The sequence below is a fragment of the Mustelus asterias genome, chromosome 1 (genome assembly GCF_964213995.1).
Source record: "Mustelus asterias chromosome 1, sMusAst1.hap1.1, whole genome shotgun sequence".
Lineage (NCBI taxonomy): Eukaryota > Metazoa > Chordata > Chondrichthyes > Carcharhiniformes > Triakidae > Mustelus > Mustelus asterias.
In genome coordinates this window covers 156,022,435-156,041,169 of record NC_135801.1, presented here as the reverse complement: position 1 = coordinate 156,041,169, position 18,735 = coordinate 156,022,435, and the positions used below count along the sequence as shown (strand labels likewise).

The window sequence follows — 18,735 nt, the reverse complement described above, 5'->3', positions numbered from 1 at the left end:
TTAAAGGCTATGGGAATGTTAGTTTCACCTCATCGTTCAGTCAAATATTAGAATTGCTGGTCATGAATAGATCGGATTCATGCAAATAACAGGCACCAGAGGTTAAATTGTCAATCAGAACTGCTAAAACAAAACCACAATGTATACACACCATTATACAAAGCTTGAAAGTTTGAGAATTACCTGTAATAGCTCTCAAGTCTCAGTTGAGTTGGAACGGTTCAGTAAGGGCGGTTGGCATCTTTCGGCCTCTTCAGCTGTACTTTAAGTCTCTTCATGCCAATCTGAAAACCATTCATTGCCTGGATGGCAGCCTGGGCACTGGCAGGATTGTCAAAACTCACAAAACCTGCCAAAAACATTGGTTTTACAACTTCGTGGGCCAGGAAGAACTAATACAACAGTTCATGCTTGTATTGCATTATCACCTTGCATTAACCCTTTGTTTTCACCAGACTGCTCTTTCCACTTAAAGAAAAAGTATCTCCACATTTAAATGGAAATATTCACTGGGGAAGCCAAAGAACATTAAGTTCTGAAGAGTTCAAGTCCCACAGGTTAACATATCACGTTTACAAATGTTAACAATCTTGTGGCTGGCAATCACAATCTTTTTATATATAGGCTGGACCAAGTTAATTTCTGATTGTTTTGAAGGCTTGTGTGCCTTCTAAGTGAATATAATTTAGCGAAAGGCAATGTTGCCCATTTAAAAATTAAGATCAAAGTTTTGTGCAAATGCAAGATTCTGATGTTCATGTTATTGCTGCAGTAATTTGATGGGGGGAGTTATTGTTTCTGATCATGGAAGCTAAGGATGACTGGTCAACAGAGGAAGGTAATGGAGCAAGAAAGCAAGAAGGAAGCGTGGTTACAAAGCAAAATGAGGGACAAGTAACATTTCGGGAGGAGGTAAGATGCTGCAGACTAATTTGGTTTTTGATGGTAAATCTTGCCTCAGGGGATTAGAAATCAATCTGGTCCAACCGTACATGGTTGCAATATAAAATCTTATCACTTTATATCGGGGTGTGCAGAGATGAAGAGCATTTAAGGAGGTTTGTTTAGCTCAAACTGGATCAGCAAAATCAGAATCCCACTAAATATTTGGCTTTACTTAAAAATAGGAGTAGGAGACAGAACGAACAAATTGAGAATCGTTGGCGAATATGATCCTCTGATAGCGCCCTCCTCCCCCTCGCTAATCCCCCAGATTTGATTCAAATGCTCAGTTTGACTATTAACCTGCAAATGGGTTTGGTAACTTTTACCATTTTAAAAAGGTCATTTTACTTTAGGGCCATAGAAAGTGAATGCAGGAAACACTAAACATTATACAAGATTGCCAAAGTATTCTCACATGTCTAGTTATCATAAGCCAACCAATCTTCTGTTTGCAGACTTGCCTGTAATTCTAATGGAACAATATTTTTAAAATGAAGACCTTAACCTCACAGTTCATTACAAAACACATAGTGTTAGAGTTATTGGTGATTAATAGTGAATCAAATGGCCTTGTGAGCAATCCTATTTCGGGACACTCACTGTCTCAGTTTTTGCCTTTAAAGATCTCTTTCGTGCAAGTGGATTTGCATGCTGTTTAGTTGGCTAACTACAATTCATACTAAAATAAGAAAAGAGTGAAATTAAATTTTCACACAGGCAAAGTATTGAGAAATCAACGTCAACTAAGTTTGATACTTCACCAAGTAGCTGTATTAAAAGTACAATATACTAATGGATAGCATGTACAACTAATATGGAGATTCTCACTTCATCCTAATTTTATTACCGGTTTAGAATGAGCCAGAATTTTTATCATACTTTCAGATATTTGGTTTACAATGAATAATGGATTTCCTCTGGCCACGATGCATAGACAACACAGAGATACTCAAATAGAACATCAATTTCCTGGAACAACGCAATGGTGTGTCTTGTGTCATCATGTCCTGACCTTCTTGTTGTGAATCTACTCCAATTTTTTGTCTGGAAAATTAATATGAATGCACTGCAGTCAGCAAAATGAGAAATTAAGGGCTTCAGAAGCAGTGCAGCCAATAACTTCCCTCACCTACATCGATTAAGCAGATCGACATATAGGCATGAACCAAATCACAGAATTCCAAATTTCAAATCCTTTTGTAAGGCTGAACTTGATAATTTACAGCAAAATGTTTGAGAATGGGCAGACTCGACAACTGTACTTAGTGTGGTGAACCATCGTTGGTTCCCACTGGATAGTACTGAGCCAGGGTCTGGCCAGTACTACAAGGATGTACATATGTTACTGTTGGGTTGTGCTACTTGTTGCTGTTGGGGTTAGGGTGGGGTTGTTACACCTTTGTACTGTAGTGTTGTGGTACATCCCAGTCGGGCTCCACCTCCTGGGAGAGGTATAAAAGTCCCTGCTCTGGCTGGGACCCCTTCAGTCTGGGATAGTGTATATAATTATTGGCTGCTTCATTACAGTAAATAAAAGCCTTTTATTTCCCGAGCATCTGGCCTCGTGTTTGAGAAGCACATCACTTAGTTTTCTGGAATGTTCTAAGTTGCCATACTGGCTCAGGTGATATTCAAGCATCCCTGGTGGCAGCCATTACTAGGCATTGGGTCCTGTGCATGTGCCCAGGAATTTCTGTTTAAGAATGCCTCTTGGAAGCTGGTTGGAATCTGAGCAGAACGTGCATTGGGCAAGCTGCGCACAGTTTCTGCTGTGGCCTTAGAAGTGGCTCTTAAAGGCAATTGTGCAAGGTGCCAACATGTCGATTAGTATTTACTTTAAAAATTACCGTAACATGGAGTCAGGAAGAGAAAAAATGCTCATTCTGGCCCCAGCACTACTGAGGGGCACTGACATTCTGCCCTTGTGCCCCCACCCTCGTGGTGGCCTCCCTTGGTCCAATTGAATGCTATTGCTGGCATCACTGCCAGAGGAAACCGATCAGCTGCCTGAGGAGACTTGACCGATGCCTGCTGCTCAATGGAATGGCTCAATGAGGCCTGTGGCCCTAGTTACAAATGTTGAAATCATAAATTTCAATGCTCCCTCCCTTGCCATTATTTTGCAGTCTAAGAGGGGAGCTTTAACCTGTCAAGGTGGGTAGGTTTGTGAGTGAGTGACGGATTAAAAATGCTGACCCTGCCGACTTTCACCTTTAACCTGAGCATGTCCTGCAGCGTGTGGGAAACACTGCGGGACAGGCATGTCGGCAACTTAAACAGGTAAAGTGTTAATCATCTGCTCCTGTGACCAGGAAATTTGTCTTTACCTGAGAGCGCACAGGTTGTCTGGCTGTTCAGGAACTCACCAGAGAAAGCAAGGCACGAAAATCATGGGATTTGAGTTGGCTGAAAAAGTGACAGGCAATTACTGAGATCTGATACCTCCTTCCCTGCTTTGGTAAAAGACTTTTGCTGACAAGACATTGTTGTGAGAATGTGCTTTCACTGCTTTAGAGATCATCCCTACACCTGGATTGGTTGATCTGTGCAATTCCCGGCTGTCAGCTTTCAGATCAACACGGGAGCCCCTCCTCTACCTCGGACCTCAGATGAGGAACATCTGCATTCACCTCACCAAGCTGCTGCTCCACTGGAGGAGAGGTGTGCACACAGAGCTCCAGCTCACAGGAGATGATTCTGCGCACCACCACCCCCAAGCACAGGTAGACTGTCAGGAAACAAGCTTCCTGGACATGGGTGAGCACCAGCATCTTCAGAGGCTCAAAGATTCCTGTCAGACAGTTGCTGACATTTTCAGTCTCCTGCCTCATGGACCAGGTGGGCGCACATTGCCAAAAGCAGTCAAGCAGATTTTAATTTCATGCTTTCTTGCACCCTCCAGCGTCTCCAGTCAATATTTGTTGAACCTCACAATCTGCTGTCCACAAGTGCATCTCACAGGTAATGGATGCCTTGTTTACCAAGACTGCCACTTATAGCACGTCTCGCAACTGATGAGCCCAGTCAGAAAATGGGCAACTGCTATTCTGACTGGATTCCCTTGGGTCTAGGAAATCACTGACTTTTCACATGTAGCAATGAAGTGCTCCCAGAGGGAGGGCTCAGATCACTCAGGAGACTTTATCAACTGAAAAGGATACGACTCCATCAATGCTCAGCTGGTCCGCAACCACTGCAAGATCATCATGGATGTTTGGGCAAGATCCTCACAAAACTGCCCTGATATGTTCACTCTGCACCACTGATGTTTCCCAGAGACACTCACACACCTTGATGCAGAGTCAGTGGATGGGAGTCCACTGGGGCAAGGAGTCAGGATGTTGAAGATCGTAGCTTGGGACTATCTGGGACTCCATGCACACTGGAGCTTCAGGAAGAGGAAGCGGCAGCTTTGCATCTCTGCTGGTGCAGCCGGGTGTGGTGAAGGCATCTGTAGCTGCCCACACAGCTGCCAGGGCTGCCTTGGAGGGTCTGATTCAGGAAGGCTTCAGTTAAACTGAGGCAGTGCAGCCACATGGCACATCAAATATGAACCCGCTGGGCGCCAGTGTTTTCTCTAAGCTGTGTGGGTGTGCTGCCATTCCAGAATGTGACACAGTGGGAACAGCAGCAGGCTACACACAAGAAATGTTTCCAAGCATTCTCTGCTATAATCTTAAAAGGATTGTGCACTGCACCGTGTCAGTCGTGGACGGTGAATAGAAGTTCAAGGGAACATTACTAAGCATTCCCAGACCCCAGCGGTCCCACTATCAACAACCCACCCCTTTCACAGACATTCATTGCTGGTTTAGAATTCATGCCCCACCATTCTTCACAGGTCAGAAGGCCATTTGGAAGGTCACAGGCAGTGGAGCAGTGAAATAAATGTTATGATGAATAAACAGAAATGTAATAGTGTATCACAGCGCCATACTCGAAGCGAAAACCCTCCTGTACCAACAAATCCTTCAACTATTTTGTTACTACTCCTGCCTTGAGGCATTTCATCAGAGCTGGAGGAAGGCTGCTCATATCCGGACTTTGGCTGCTCAGATACTCCTGGGGGAGGTCCTCTGGGTTTTGGAGGCAGGAAGGGCCCCACAGAGCCTCACCCAAGACTGTCCCACCTGCATCTGTGCAGGGGTAGACTCAGTCGCTGTGGCAGAAAGCAGCATGTGACTGAGGAAGGGAGGGGCAAGGGGTCAGAAGTGTAAACACGTCGAGCAGTGACTGCCCTTCCATTTCTCCACCTTCCCTCTCGTCCCCCACAGTTCTCTCCTACACTTCTGTCAGGTGCTGACTGGCCAAAGTGAGAGCTCCCTCAATTTTCAGTGAGGTGGCAGTCGGAGTGCACAGGCCATTGCAGAGGGGAACGCGCACTCTGATTATTTCTGTGCCTGATGCTCCATGCAGGTGACCACTCTCTGCCATCACCTAGACACCAACCTGAGACATCACTTATGCTGGAGATGGACTAACCCCTCTCTAATCGTGCATAGTACAGCTAGAAAGGCTGACAGGACTGCACACATTTTTGCTGCTGCTCCAGAATATCATCTTCATCAATGGCCCCTGAGGCTCAGTTGAGGATCGCTTGGAAGTTCCTGCATCACCCCCCCACCACGGCTGTACTTGTCCTCACAATCTGCTCCTGCTCACTTGTAGTGTGTGTAGCTGAGCTGGTGGACCCTGTGATGGGACACATCCTCAGAGACAGTGACCTCTGAGCATTCTTCATCTTCCTCCCAAACCACCTCCCGAGGAACCTGTGGGAGATGAAAGACGTGATTAAGAACCGACAAGGTGAGAAGATTCGAAGTCATTGTGCATATTGTCATTTTTCATAGCCTGCTGGCAAGTCAACATGAGTGAGTGTTACATGTCATGTGGTTGTATGATATTTAATATTCACCTGGTAGGTGGGAGAGCCACATCCGGGCATGCTGAGACACAGCTTCCTCCAGTGCTTCCTCCTGTGTAGCTGGCAAGGTGGAGATGACTGGAGGACTACCTCTGGTTCTCCTCCTCTCCCTGCTGTTCTTGCTGTCTTCACTTGCAAGGAGAGAAAGCAGTGAGCAATGAGAGTAAGAAATGGAATGTTTTGACAGGATGGAAGGACAACATTGGCACAAGTCCGTGTGAGTTTTGGATGGGTTTTTCATGGCAATAAGATGGTGAGTGTCAGTGGTGGCTGGCCAGATGGGGGTGTGATAAGGTGCCTAGACAGAGAGGAATAGCTGCATCTGCATGATGTATCCCTATCATTCATGCAGGAGAAGCCTTGGGAAGGCAGAACAAGGGGAGTTGGGGTTAGATGCACATCACAATATGTTGACTGTGCCATGCCATTCAGCTTTCTTATCCTGATGAGGACATTGACCCACTTGAGCAGTATCCAGGAGTGAGGCACCACATTACTGCTGCTGAGCTCCTCAGCCATTTCCAATCCATCTGCTTGTTTTTGGAGGCAGTCTTCTTCCACCTGGCTGCGGGGAACAGAACCTTCCTGTGGGCCTGTATAGCCCACAGCATCATGTCCAAAGATTCATCGCTGAAGCATGCTACTGCCTTGCTTCATTGTGTCTCCATCTCTTTCTGAAAACTGCTTATTAAGCGTCAACCCTTGCATTGTGCCTTTAAATAGATGAGCTGAAATAGATTGATGCAGGTTATCATCATGCCAACTCGTTCCAATGGTGGGAGGAGCCCAAAAGTCAAATGTAAACGCAATGGCTGCTTCGCTGAAAAAAATGAGGTGTTGCAATTTCCAGGTTCCTGCTGCGCTGCTAGGTTCCTCCCCTTGCTGTGAGTGGGTCAGAAAGTTAAAATTCAACCCTAAATATCTACAAGAGGAGAGTGGGCACAAATCAAGGAAATTTGCAATTGCCATTGATTTGTGTGTAAGGAGTGGAAGGGCTTTTATAGCTGCAGTGCCCAGCTATAAATATCTGTGTTGCTTGGTTTCGGCCAGGGTACGGGAAGAGTGCAGCAAAAGTCCTGGGAAGTGATGTCATGGCATAACTCACTCCTGTCAAAACCTCCTGGCACATTTATCATGTAAAACTAATTCCAAGCTGTGGATGCAGCATTCCAGTGGTGCAAGTATCAGGAAAATCCTGGGCTATTGTCACTACACATTGGGCCCTGGATTCCTACACTCAACCCTTCACCAATATAGCAGCCACCATACTTCTGCTGCATAATATGCGTGTACATGCCACCCACAACACTGGATGCCCAGGCACAAGACGGGCATGGTACCAATGAATTTGCCGGTCTCTATTTATTTTAATAACTACTTTTTGTAAACTGTAGAGTGATTAATTAACATATTCACTCATCTTGGGATAACACTAAATAGAATTTTTTTATTCATTCGTGGGACATGGGCATTGCTGGCTGGGCCAGCATTTATTGCCCATCCCTGGTTGCCCAAGGGTAGTTGAGAGTCAACCACATTGTTGTGGCTCTGGAGTCACATGTAGGCCAGACCAGGTAAGGATGACAGATTTCCTTCCTTAAAGGACATGAGTGAACCAGATGGAATTTTCCGACAATCGACAATGGTTTCATGGTCATCAGTAGATTCTTATTCCAAATATTTTTTAATTGAATTCAAATTCCACCATCTGCTGTGGCAGGATTCGAACCCAGGTCCCCAGAACATTAGCTGAGTTTTTGGATTAATATTCTAGCGATAATACCACAAGGCTATCACCTCCCCTACACTGTTCAACTTCCTGTTTGTTTTTGAGGGGGATGCCAGTTCCAGATGTTGGAAATAGATCAGTTTTCTATGCAAAGTAAGCTCTGAAAGTGCATCAATTTTAACATGGAGGGAATGATTTGCAATTGTTCACTCTGTCTATAGGATCATTTTGCCATCATGTTTGCAGACTGATTCACTCTTGGAAATTGTGTTGGAGCCAGAAATTATGGCCCTATTCTCAAATCTTGTTACCTGGTCAAGCAAGTGTTAAATGGTAAATACCAAAAGAAGAATGGCAATGCTGATAAAACGGCTAAAAAGTTGAAAACGCCAATGGGGTAGAATGAGCCATTTGTAACCTGTTTTTAAGTCACACCACATTCTTCAAAACTGTGTGTGCGATTGCTTTCTAAAGATTTTGTTTTTCTGCCCTGCACATTTTCAATATGAAATGCTTCTCACATAAAGGATGTTCATTACACCACCAATAGAGTCAAGCAATAATGAACCAGACCTGATAACACAATTCCTATTTCTGATGACAATGCAGGGAAGACTTCTGGACTTCATCTAAAGGTGAGAAATCAAATATGAACCAAAGCCAATTGGCCTCAAATCTCATTTTTGATACACTGGTAATGGAAGATGAGCTGAACTGTCTGATAATGAACTATTTAGATTTTGGACTCCATTGTAGTCCTGTCCTAGACTTTTCCAATCAAGTTGGCGATATTTTTTCTTAAATTTTCCCTTGCTAAAACTTTGCCATAGTTTGGCCAATTATATTTCCCCATTACCCTTACAGCTTTGCTCACATCAGTTATTTAAGTGGCTACAGTTCTCACTGTAAAGTAAAAGTAAAGTTTATTTATTAGTCACAAGTCGGCTTACACTCACACTGCAAAAGGATGTGTGGAGTGGAATGTTCTTACTCCAAATTGACATAGTGAGGTCTGATCAGTAAGGACATGTATGAATAATTTATTAATCAATAGAACTCTAACAGAGGCAATAATGAGGGCAGTATATTTAAGGTTAAATCAATCTTGTTGGTTAAAATACAAAAATAACCACAAAGGTATTTTATTAAAATAACATTTATAATATGAATGAAGATAATTTATTCTCCCCCGTATTGCTAGCAATGATTTTTCCTAATTGGAATTCTAATAGCCAACCCTTTCAATCTTGTGTTTCAATCTGGAGAGACCTTAGGATATAAATTAAGGTTATCGATGATATGCTATAAATACTTGACAAGCTCTTAAAAAAATCGTTCCGTTATTTTAAAGGACACCTTAAACCTGGTGGGTAAATATTTTGGTTAAAATGATGGAGAGAGAGAGCATTTTACACATAAACAGAATAAATGCTGGCAGTAATCTTCGGTCACTTGTTTATTCCTGAAGAGAAACAGAAAATTCTGGAAATACACAGCAAGTCTGTCAGCATCTGGAAAAGGAAAAAAGAGGTCACCACTTAGTTTTCAAAATAGTAACATTTATTTCATCTGCTCTGCACTTCCAGCAACTTCTCTTTACATTCTGATTTCTAGCTTTTGTACTTTCCTATTCTTGACTATTCTATTATCAAAGTGATTAAAAACACCATTGTGATAGAAAATTGATTATTATGGTTAGTTAAACGTTTCGGGCTCATAAATGGGGTGGCATGGTGGCACAGTGGTGAACACTGCTGCCTCACAGCGCCAGGGACCCGGGTTCAATTCTGGCCTCGGGTCGCTGTCTGTGTGGAGTTTGCACATTCTCCCCCGTATCTGCGAGGGTTTCCTCCGGGTGCTCCAATTTCCTCCCACAGTCCAAAGATACGTGGGTTAGGTGGATTGGCCATGCTAAATCGACCCTCGTGTCAGGGGGATTAGCAGGGTAAATATGTGGGGATCTAGGAATAGGGCCTGGGTGGGATTGAGGTCGATGGGCCGAATGGCCTCCTTCTGCACTGTAGGAATTCTATGATTCTCTGCCATGCCTACAAATCTGTGGGAGAGCTGCACTGAGATCCCCATTACTCAAATTTGTAATAGCATTTGGTTGCCAAGAGGATGTGTGATGTTTATTTGTTACACAAACCTTTCTGGCACTGCCTGAGCTAAAAATGATTAAGGGGTAGCATAAAGCAGGAGGCTGGAAGAATTTTTCTAATACAAGGGGTTATTGGAATTTGGAATGCATCACTGTAAGTGGCAATTGAAGCTGAGTTAAGCAGCAATATGTGCTTAAAGAAACATTGAACAGCATCAACAAAGAGTTGGGATTAAACTCAATAGTTCTTTTGGAGGAGGAAGCAATGACACAGGCAGAATGGACCAAATGGCATTCTTGGATGCTGAAATTTTTATGAATCACTTGGTTAAAAAAAAAGTACAATTTAAAGGTAATGTGCAAAAAACTTATTAATACAAATAATCTTTGTCACTAACCCTATATTATCCTCATAGTTATAGTTTATTACAGACCAAGTTGATCTATTTCATCAATCTAGCTGACATTTTGAGGGTTTGACAAACACAGCTACTGCAAATGGATTATCGGGAAACGTAATATTAAATAAAGACTGACAAGAAAATTGCAAAAGACAGATGAAATTTCTTTCAATATATGAGCACAAACATTTCTATTTTTATGAGTTTTTAATGACTTTTACTAAAATCAGAAAATTGACCATGATATATTGTAGCATTAATGCAGGGACTGATGTATTAGTGCAGTGCACTTAGCATAAGCAAACATGGATAGAGAAAAAAGTGCTTGATTCCTTTTTAAAGAGTCAGATGGGATAATCTTAACTCCCCAGGATGAGTGGAAGATTGAAAGGCAAACAAATTGGGAAATCTGACCCTAACCTGTGTCTGACCTGACTCCCAGTTTAAAATGGTTGGGTTTTTGAAGGGCAAGCAGTCAGTGGGCTGGTCGTTAAAACTTTTAAGATGGCTGCATGCCTCCATTTTAACATAAATTTCATTTTAAGACCTGAACACTGGGATTGTTGGATCATGAGACTCCCAGCAGATGGAAAGAGGCAAGATGGATCAGATCTATGAGCTAATGCTTTAATTTAATAATGCTTATGGGCAAAGAAGGAGTCCTTCCTTCATTTGCAACAATCTTACCCTTCAAACATCCAGTGATAGGAGCCCCTTGATTGACCCATCCTGTTGTTTGACTACTTTACCTTCCCATGACATCGACCTTCCCCGCTACCCTCCAGCCAGCCACAATTTTAGACTGACCTGCCACCTGCTCCCAGGCTGCCTTCCAGTCTAACAGGCAGTTAGCCTGGCAGTCAGGCTGGAGGCCTGGTGAAACAAATTACAATAAGTCCTGCCACTCAGTGCAGCAGAACCTGTGAGAAATCATTTCCTATCTGGAAATCCTCTCCTCCCTGGCTGTTCCTGGCTCCAAGTTATTATTGTGCCTCTCCTATCATGCTTAACTGACAGGAAAGAGGCATGTAGTGTTGTAATTTTAGCCTAAAAGTATGATTAGGGAACTAATAAAAGCAAAATACTATGGGCTGGGAATCTGAAATAAAAAACAGAAACTGTTGAATAAACTCAACAGGTCTGGCAGCATCTCTGGAGAGAAACAGAGTTAACAGGTGGAACCTTCTGGCCGTTCATGCCACGAGATTTTCTGGTCTCACTGCAGTGAACGGAGGTTTGGCTGAGTGCCAAATTCTCCATCCTTGCTTGCAGTGGGGCAAGACGGCCGGTAAAATCACACCCAATGCTTTGGATCTAAATGACCTTGCTACAGAACAGGTCTGTAGATGGGTCATTTAATCATAGAATCCCTACAGTGCAGAAGGAGGCCATTCAACCCACTGAGCCTGCATCGACTCTCCCACAGTGCATCTTATCAAGGCCCACCCCCACCCTATCCCCATAACCCCACAGATTTACCCCACTAATCCCCCTAACCCACACATCTTGGGACACTAAGCAGCAATTTAGCATGACCAATCCATGTAACCTGCACATCTTTGGACTAGATTTACATTGGCTGCCAGAACTGCTAAGTTTATCCATCATTTTCTGTCATGAGGAAACTGATGGGATCCAATTGGCCACCTGTTTTGGATCACACATGACCTGACATCAATGGAAACTGGGCTCTGTGCAATATGTTCAGATACCATTAGTTTCCTGCTGCTTGGGTTAGGTTAAAATCACTCCCATTTTGGATTTCTTTGATTACAGAAGGATATATCATAATTTCCACATTGCACTGCCAACAGGTAAGGCTCTCTGACAAGTTCCCTTTAAAACAACCAAGAGAATATATTGTTCCTCTATCAAACATTGGCCAGCAGTCCCATGGAGTCAGCCACTCATAACCTTTCAGGAGCAACAAACAAGGAGGATTGCAGCTATTAAGAATTTAATTAATAGGATAAGGCTATGCTGTCTCTGGAAAATAAACTTGAAGGTGATTTGCCCAAACTCTACAGGATTATTAGGAGAACTGACAAAATAGATCCAAATATATTCATTATGGCAAAGGGGTCAAGCACCAAATGTTTTATTTCATTTATTTGTCACAAGTAAGGCTTACATTAACACTGCAATGAAGTTACTGTGAAATTCCCTTAGTCACCACACTCCAGCGCCTGTTCGGGTCAATGCACCTAACCAGCACATCTTTCAGACTGTGGGAAGAAACCAGAGCACCCGGAAGAAACCCACACAGACACAGGGAGAACATGCAAACTACACACAGTCACCCAAGCCAGGAATCGAACCCAGGTCCCTGGCACTGTGAAGCAGCAGTGCTAACCACTGTGCCACCGGGCCGCCCCACATTAAAAAGATGCACATTAAGAATTAGCAAGTTATGGGGAGTTAGGTTGAGCCTTTTCACATCAAGTACAATAGACTTGTGGAAAAACTTACCATGAAAGGCCAGGTGGAACAGGCCACATAAATTGGTTCAAGAGACAATTGGAAGAAATTCCTTTATGCAGAATACTGGAAATAGCCCTGTGCACACAAGTACCTTGTTCCTGTATTTCCTATATTGCTTTTGTAGTTCTGTTGAAAAAGCAGCATAATGGAACAAGTAGCAGGGAAAACTTAAACGTTGGCAGTGTCGAGTTTGAACGGGATTAGGTGCGGCTACACAGTTCTACTAAGACTGATATACCTTGCAGCCAATATTCAATGCTAAGGCCATATATTTTCCACCAAACTAACCTAGATTGATGTCCCAGCATAACCATTGGCTGCTGTCCTATATGCTTGTAATTCTCAGTGGGTCATGGTGATCCTTTGTTACTCCCTCTACATGAACTGCAAAGTGTTGGAGGCTATAACTAATATGTGGAGAAGTGAGGACATTGAGAAACTGAAACTGCAAGGCCCGCATTATAGGACAGCACTGAAGGGAGACAGAGTAAAGGAAAAGAGAGGATAATTTTGGATATAGCAATTAGGAGGTAAAATTTCCATAGGTTTCAGCTCCCATGATAGAACTAATTACAGCAAAGTGAAGTGAGGCGAGTCCTGATTTCAACACAGCACAAATGTCAGGAGGAGGCAGAAGCACTGGAAGATCATGCTTAGAAAGAATGTTTGGTTATAGTCTGATCATCATAATGTCAATATAAAGGAAAAAAGTGAATTGAGATTGGGGGTCAGAGGTGAGAGAGAAGTGACAATCCAACAGCCAGTTGCTTCTTGTTTCCTATCACATTTGGATTTTGTCCAAAATATTTTTGGGGTTTGTCTGAATAGAACTTCAAGCGTCAATGTGAAAAACAATCTCAGGACTATTGCCAGAGCTGTTCCCCTTTGCATGTTTTTGTTCTTAATTCTTGTAACTATTAATATTGGAATGTCAATGTAAATATATCAAGAAATAAATCTATGTGGTTGTTAGTTTATCAGTAATTGGTGTCTAATTCCATTATTGTGATAACATATGACAGTATGTGGAATAGTTTTTTGTTTGGATTTTGTAAGGAACTTCTTTGCCTTTGTTAATAGAATCTATATCAACCCCACTGTCTTAGAAACATAGCAACAGGACTAGGCCATTTAGCCACTCGAACCTCTTCCGCCATTCTATGAGATCATGGCAGATAGCCAAATTAATTTCATACAACTGCCTTTGCCTCATATTCCTTAGTACTTTCGGTTCACAAAAACCTATAAATCTTCAACCTAAAATTAACACTTGGGGGGGAATTTTCCTGTTCCACATGCCATGGGAATTGTAGCGGGTCGGGGTGGACCATGCAAAGATCCATTGACTCGAGTAGGAATTTCCGGTTTTGGGGGGAGCATAGCTGGAAAATCCCACCGTTGATCTTGTATCAATTGATGTTGGCAAAAGAGAGTTCCAGTGTGCAAAGTGTTCCCTAACTTTGCTCCTATATGGTTTAACTCTAACTTTTAGACTATGGCCCCTCATCCTAGATTCCTCAACCAGCTGAAATAGTTTCTCTCTATCGACCCTATCTGTCCCTCTTAATAGCTTGAAATCTTTGTTCAATCAACCCTTATTTTTTTTAATACAAGCATTGTTTGTGTAATCATCATAAAAATCATAGAAACCCTACAGTGCAGAAGGAGGCCATTCGGCCCATCGAGTCTGCACCGACCACAATCCCACCCAGGCCCTACCCCCCACATATTTACCCACTAATCCCGCTAACCTACACATCTCAGGAATCTAAGGGGCAATTTTTAACCTGGCCAATCAACCTAACCCGCACATCTTTTGGACTGTGGGAGGAAACCGGAGCACCTGAAGGAAACCCACGCAGACACGAGGAGAATGTGCAAACTCCACACAGACAGTGACCCGAGCCGGGAATCGAATCCAGGACCCTGGAGCTGTGAAGCAGCAGTGCTAACCACTGTGCTACCGTGCCGCCCCTTTTCCTTAGGGATAGTCGTTATAATCTTTTCCTTATATTTTAAACATTGGAGTCCAGATATAATTCTGATAAATCCACACAAAGGTGCACCCACAACAGCAGCTGTAGTCCACCCAGGGCTTTGTTTTGTTTTCTATCCCCATCTATTCCAGTCCTCGAGTGATAAAGGCTAATGTTCAATTAGCTCTTTTTATTTCCTATTCCAATTTTTGACATTTTAATCATCTATGAAAATTGAGTCCCCAAGTCTCTTTGGACCTCCAGTATTTCCATCTTTTCATCATTTAGAAAGTACTCTTTTCAATGCTTTTCAGCTCCAAAGTGGATGACCTTACATTTGCCTACTTCAAAGTTCATTTTCTAGTTTTGTGCATTTTTAAAATCTATCAGTACCTCTCAGTAATTTTATGTTTCTATCTACACTGCTTACAATGCCGTCTCTCTTTGTGTAATCAGCAAATTTGGAGATGTGGCTTTCTATCCCGTAATTTAGATCATTAATAAATATAGTGAATATGAGAGTGATCCACGTACTGACACCTCAATAATTGTGATATAAGTACTGCATGGCAGATGCAGTATAATGTGGATAAATGTGAGGTTATCCACTTTGCAATAATAGGAAGACAGATTATTACTTGAATGGGTGTAAGTTGAGAGAGGTGGATACTCAATGAGAGCCTGGAGTCCTCGTGCATCAGTCACTGAAAGTAAGTGCGCAGGTACAGCAGGCAGTAAAGAAGGCAAATTGTATGCTGGCCTTTTAGTGAGAGGATTTGAGTATAGGGATAGGGATGTTTTGCTGCAATTATATAGGGTGTTGGTGAGACCACACCTGGAGTATTGTGTGCAGTTTTGGAGTCGTTATCTGAGGAAGGATGTCCTTGCTATAGAGGGAGTATGGCGAAGGTTTGCCAGGCTGATTCCTGGGACGGCAGGTCTGTCACATGAGGAGAAATTAAGTCAGTTAGGATTATATTTACTGGAATTTAGAAGAGTGAGAGAGGATCTCATAGACACTTATAAAATTGTAACAGGGTTAGACAGGGTAGATTCAGAAAGAATGTTCCCAATGGTGGGGGAGTCATAGTTTGAGGATAAGGGTTAAACCTTTCAGAGCTGAGGTGAGGAGAAATTTCTTCATCCAGAGAGTGGTGAATGTGTGGAATTCACTGCCACAGAATGTAGTTAGGCCAAAACGTCTGATTTCAAGAAGAAATTAGATATAGCTCTTGAGGATAAAGGGATTAAGGAATATGGGAGGAAGGGGGGAATCAGGATATTGAATTCGATGATCAGCCATGATCAAGATGAATAGCAGAGCAGGCTCGAAGGGCAAAGCAGCCCGCTCCTGCTTCTAGTTTCTATGTTGTGGTACAATTTGCTTTAGCAGTAAATAAGCCACTGCCCTACCAGGTTGGTGCAATTGGCAATATTCCCTCCATTGAAATGTATTGGTTAACATGTTCCACAGAAACAACAGCTTTCTTTTCAACCACAGATCAATTTATGTGAGATTGATTAAAGTGTTTGAATGTAGGCTCCCATTGGTGGTTTTTCCCATTTATTGCAACATGGAAAAGAGAGGATAGGGATTGGTAGATTATTAAAATAAAATAATCGACAAAACTGGGAGTAGGCAGAAATCCCTAATGGAGTCATGTATTCCAAGATTTTAAATCTCATAAGTAGTAATGTTCATAACTTCAAAATAGACAGTGATGTAAGCTATTTATTAATGGTTATAATATCAGACTGCAAAGGTCCTACATTGAAATAGGAAACTCACATTGATTAAAGTATGAGGTCCAAATTTTTGTTCAATATTGGAATAGTGAACCTAATTTAACTCTGCTCTTTTACCAATGTCAAATCCAGAACATTGTGACCATGTTTGTTCAGAAATACCAATTTTACACCGTCTTTACTCTCCGGCTAGAAGTTTCTTTTTTACCAACTCATCTTCTCAGATCTATTAATACACAGGTAAAAGAAGTCTTTGCCTCAGTAGGGCAGTGGATCTCAAACTATTTGAGGTACCAATTGCAAACTCTGACAAACTCCCAGGAAAAGCCCTTTGTATCCAACATCTGAAGGATTTTGCTAGCTGCTCTGCGCCATCACTGCTGGAAACATTTTCTATTAGTCCACATCAACAGAAGCACTATGCTGGCATGGTGGCAAATGCAAAGGAATACAGAACTTGATAGCAGATGGACTGCAATCTGATAACCTTCAAAGCCCCCTGGGATCCCCTTGGGGCCCAGTGACCTAAATCTGAAAGCCAATGATTTAAAAATGTGTGTTATAGGCCACTTCCATATAACCTTAACAAAACGTAAAGAAACGCTTGCAGCAGAACTGAACGCCCTAAATAAAAAGTGCCAGGGAAACTACTGTGTGTTAGTCAGTCAGATTTGAGGTTAAGTCACTGCACACCCCTTCAAGATAAACAGATAATATCCAGCTGATGTGAAATTTTTAGCCTTTATTCTAATCATTTGTAATTAAGTTATGCATTCAAACTGCATTTCGTAGACAATATAAATGTCAGATATTGATTTGGAATCCTACGATAATCCTTTGAGAGCCAGAAGAAGAATCTCTTAATTTGAAAAATACCTTTCCAACAAATGCAACACTGAGTCCATGTACGTTACAAAATGGAGAATTGGATAGGATCTCATTGCTTATTCATAATGTGATCAATTTTTCTTTATATTTTGAACCAATTGTAACAATCTAATTGTAGTCCTTAAAGGGTTTGAAAATACTGTTCTGTCCTTTAGGGGAACCCATGGAGAATAACAGTCAGGTATACTGGTAAAGTACAAGCCATGTGTGAGTTATTGTACCTATTTTGCAAACTGAAAAAAAAAGCAGCAAAAAAAATTGACAATATCACACTTTGGTTACAGCACATTACCACATTACTTTTATGAGCAGGGAAGACCAAATCCCATTGAATGCCACAGGATGAACAACCTCTGAAGGACTTCTCTTGAGAATAATGGCAATGACCATCAAATAAAGTTTTAAAATGCCACATAAGCCAGATATTATGTTTGATCTTTGGTTACATATGTTCGCAGCACACACCAATAGAACATTTAATTTGTTGGAAATGACTTTAGTTCTTTGTATTATTTTTTATTAGCGACATGTGTACCATAGGACGATATACAAAAAAAAGTGTTGAAAATCCCATATTACAGTAAAACACAATTTGAAAATCTCTGTTCCTCAGTTTAACAAACATACAACTTGAAACGTGAAGGAAACCATGGAGTACTGATTGTTTTTTTAGATTTCAACTACTCAACATGCTACGCTTAGCACTTTTGACTTTAATGAAACATTATAAATTATGAAATATTTTGAAGTTATCTTTTATTTATATTCCTCTCTGCATTAAATATGTTTACACAGCATAGTAGGTCATTCTACAAGGCTACAAAATGTACTCGATGTTCATTAATTAGGTCATTAAATTGGTCGAGGTGTTTACAGTGGGACCCACTTACAACCTTTGATCCTGTTCAGGATCTTCTTCTGGAAGTTTCAAACATTATTTTAAGTCATTCATTTGGAATCACCATCAGAATTATTGCGTCTTTTAAGAGTTCTAAATTTGAGTTCCACTGTATACAGGTTAATTTAATCAATATATATCTGATTTCCTTGAATACAACCAACTGACTGTATTTTACAGAACAGACATTGTCTCAGGTGTAATTAATAAATTTGTTTGACAAAAATACCACAAGAAAAAATAAGACTAATGCAGGAAGAGTTGCTGGGTGCAAAAGACATTCCGGTGGCAACATGACCTTAATCCCTTTCAGCTGTCTATTTTGGCAAATCTGTTTATTTTGGGTCTATTAATTTCCCATATTTTGAGGTTAATAAAAATATGGAGCAACCACATTAAAAATAAGAAAAGTCAATGGCATGACACCAACATCAAGCCTGAACCATTCAGACCATCTCTTGGAGAGGTAACTTTCTTTTCTTAATTGCTTCCAGCCAAATTTGTGCGGAATCCGAATGGAAATTACCACTCCCTTTTCAGATCAATAGCAAAAGGAAATGGCTCAGCTACAAGCTTTCACGTCACTTTTGGAAAACAGTAAACGGAACAAATAAAAAACACAAGAGCTGTCATTATCCAGACCCAA

The 18,735-nt window shown here is 41.7% G+C and overlaps 1 protein-coding gene across 47 annotated transcripts in view; it reads right to left on the bottom strand.

Annotated features, from left to right (window-relative positions):
* Positions 1 to 221: 221 nt before the first annotated feature.
* Positions 222 to 18,735, bottom strand: part of celf4 (CUGBP, Elav-like family member 4) — a 1,189,091-nt gene continuing 1,170,577 nt past the window's right edge. For all 47 annotated transcript variants that reach the window (XM_078220798.1, XM_078220789.1, XM_078220922.1 and 44 more), the window contains one exon: positions 222 to 349. In XM_078220798.1, the coding sequence (XP_078076924.1) occupies positions 222 to 349 (128 nt within the window). The remainder of the gene's footprint in view (positions 350 to 18,735) is intronic.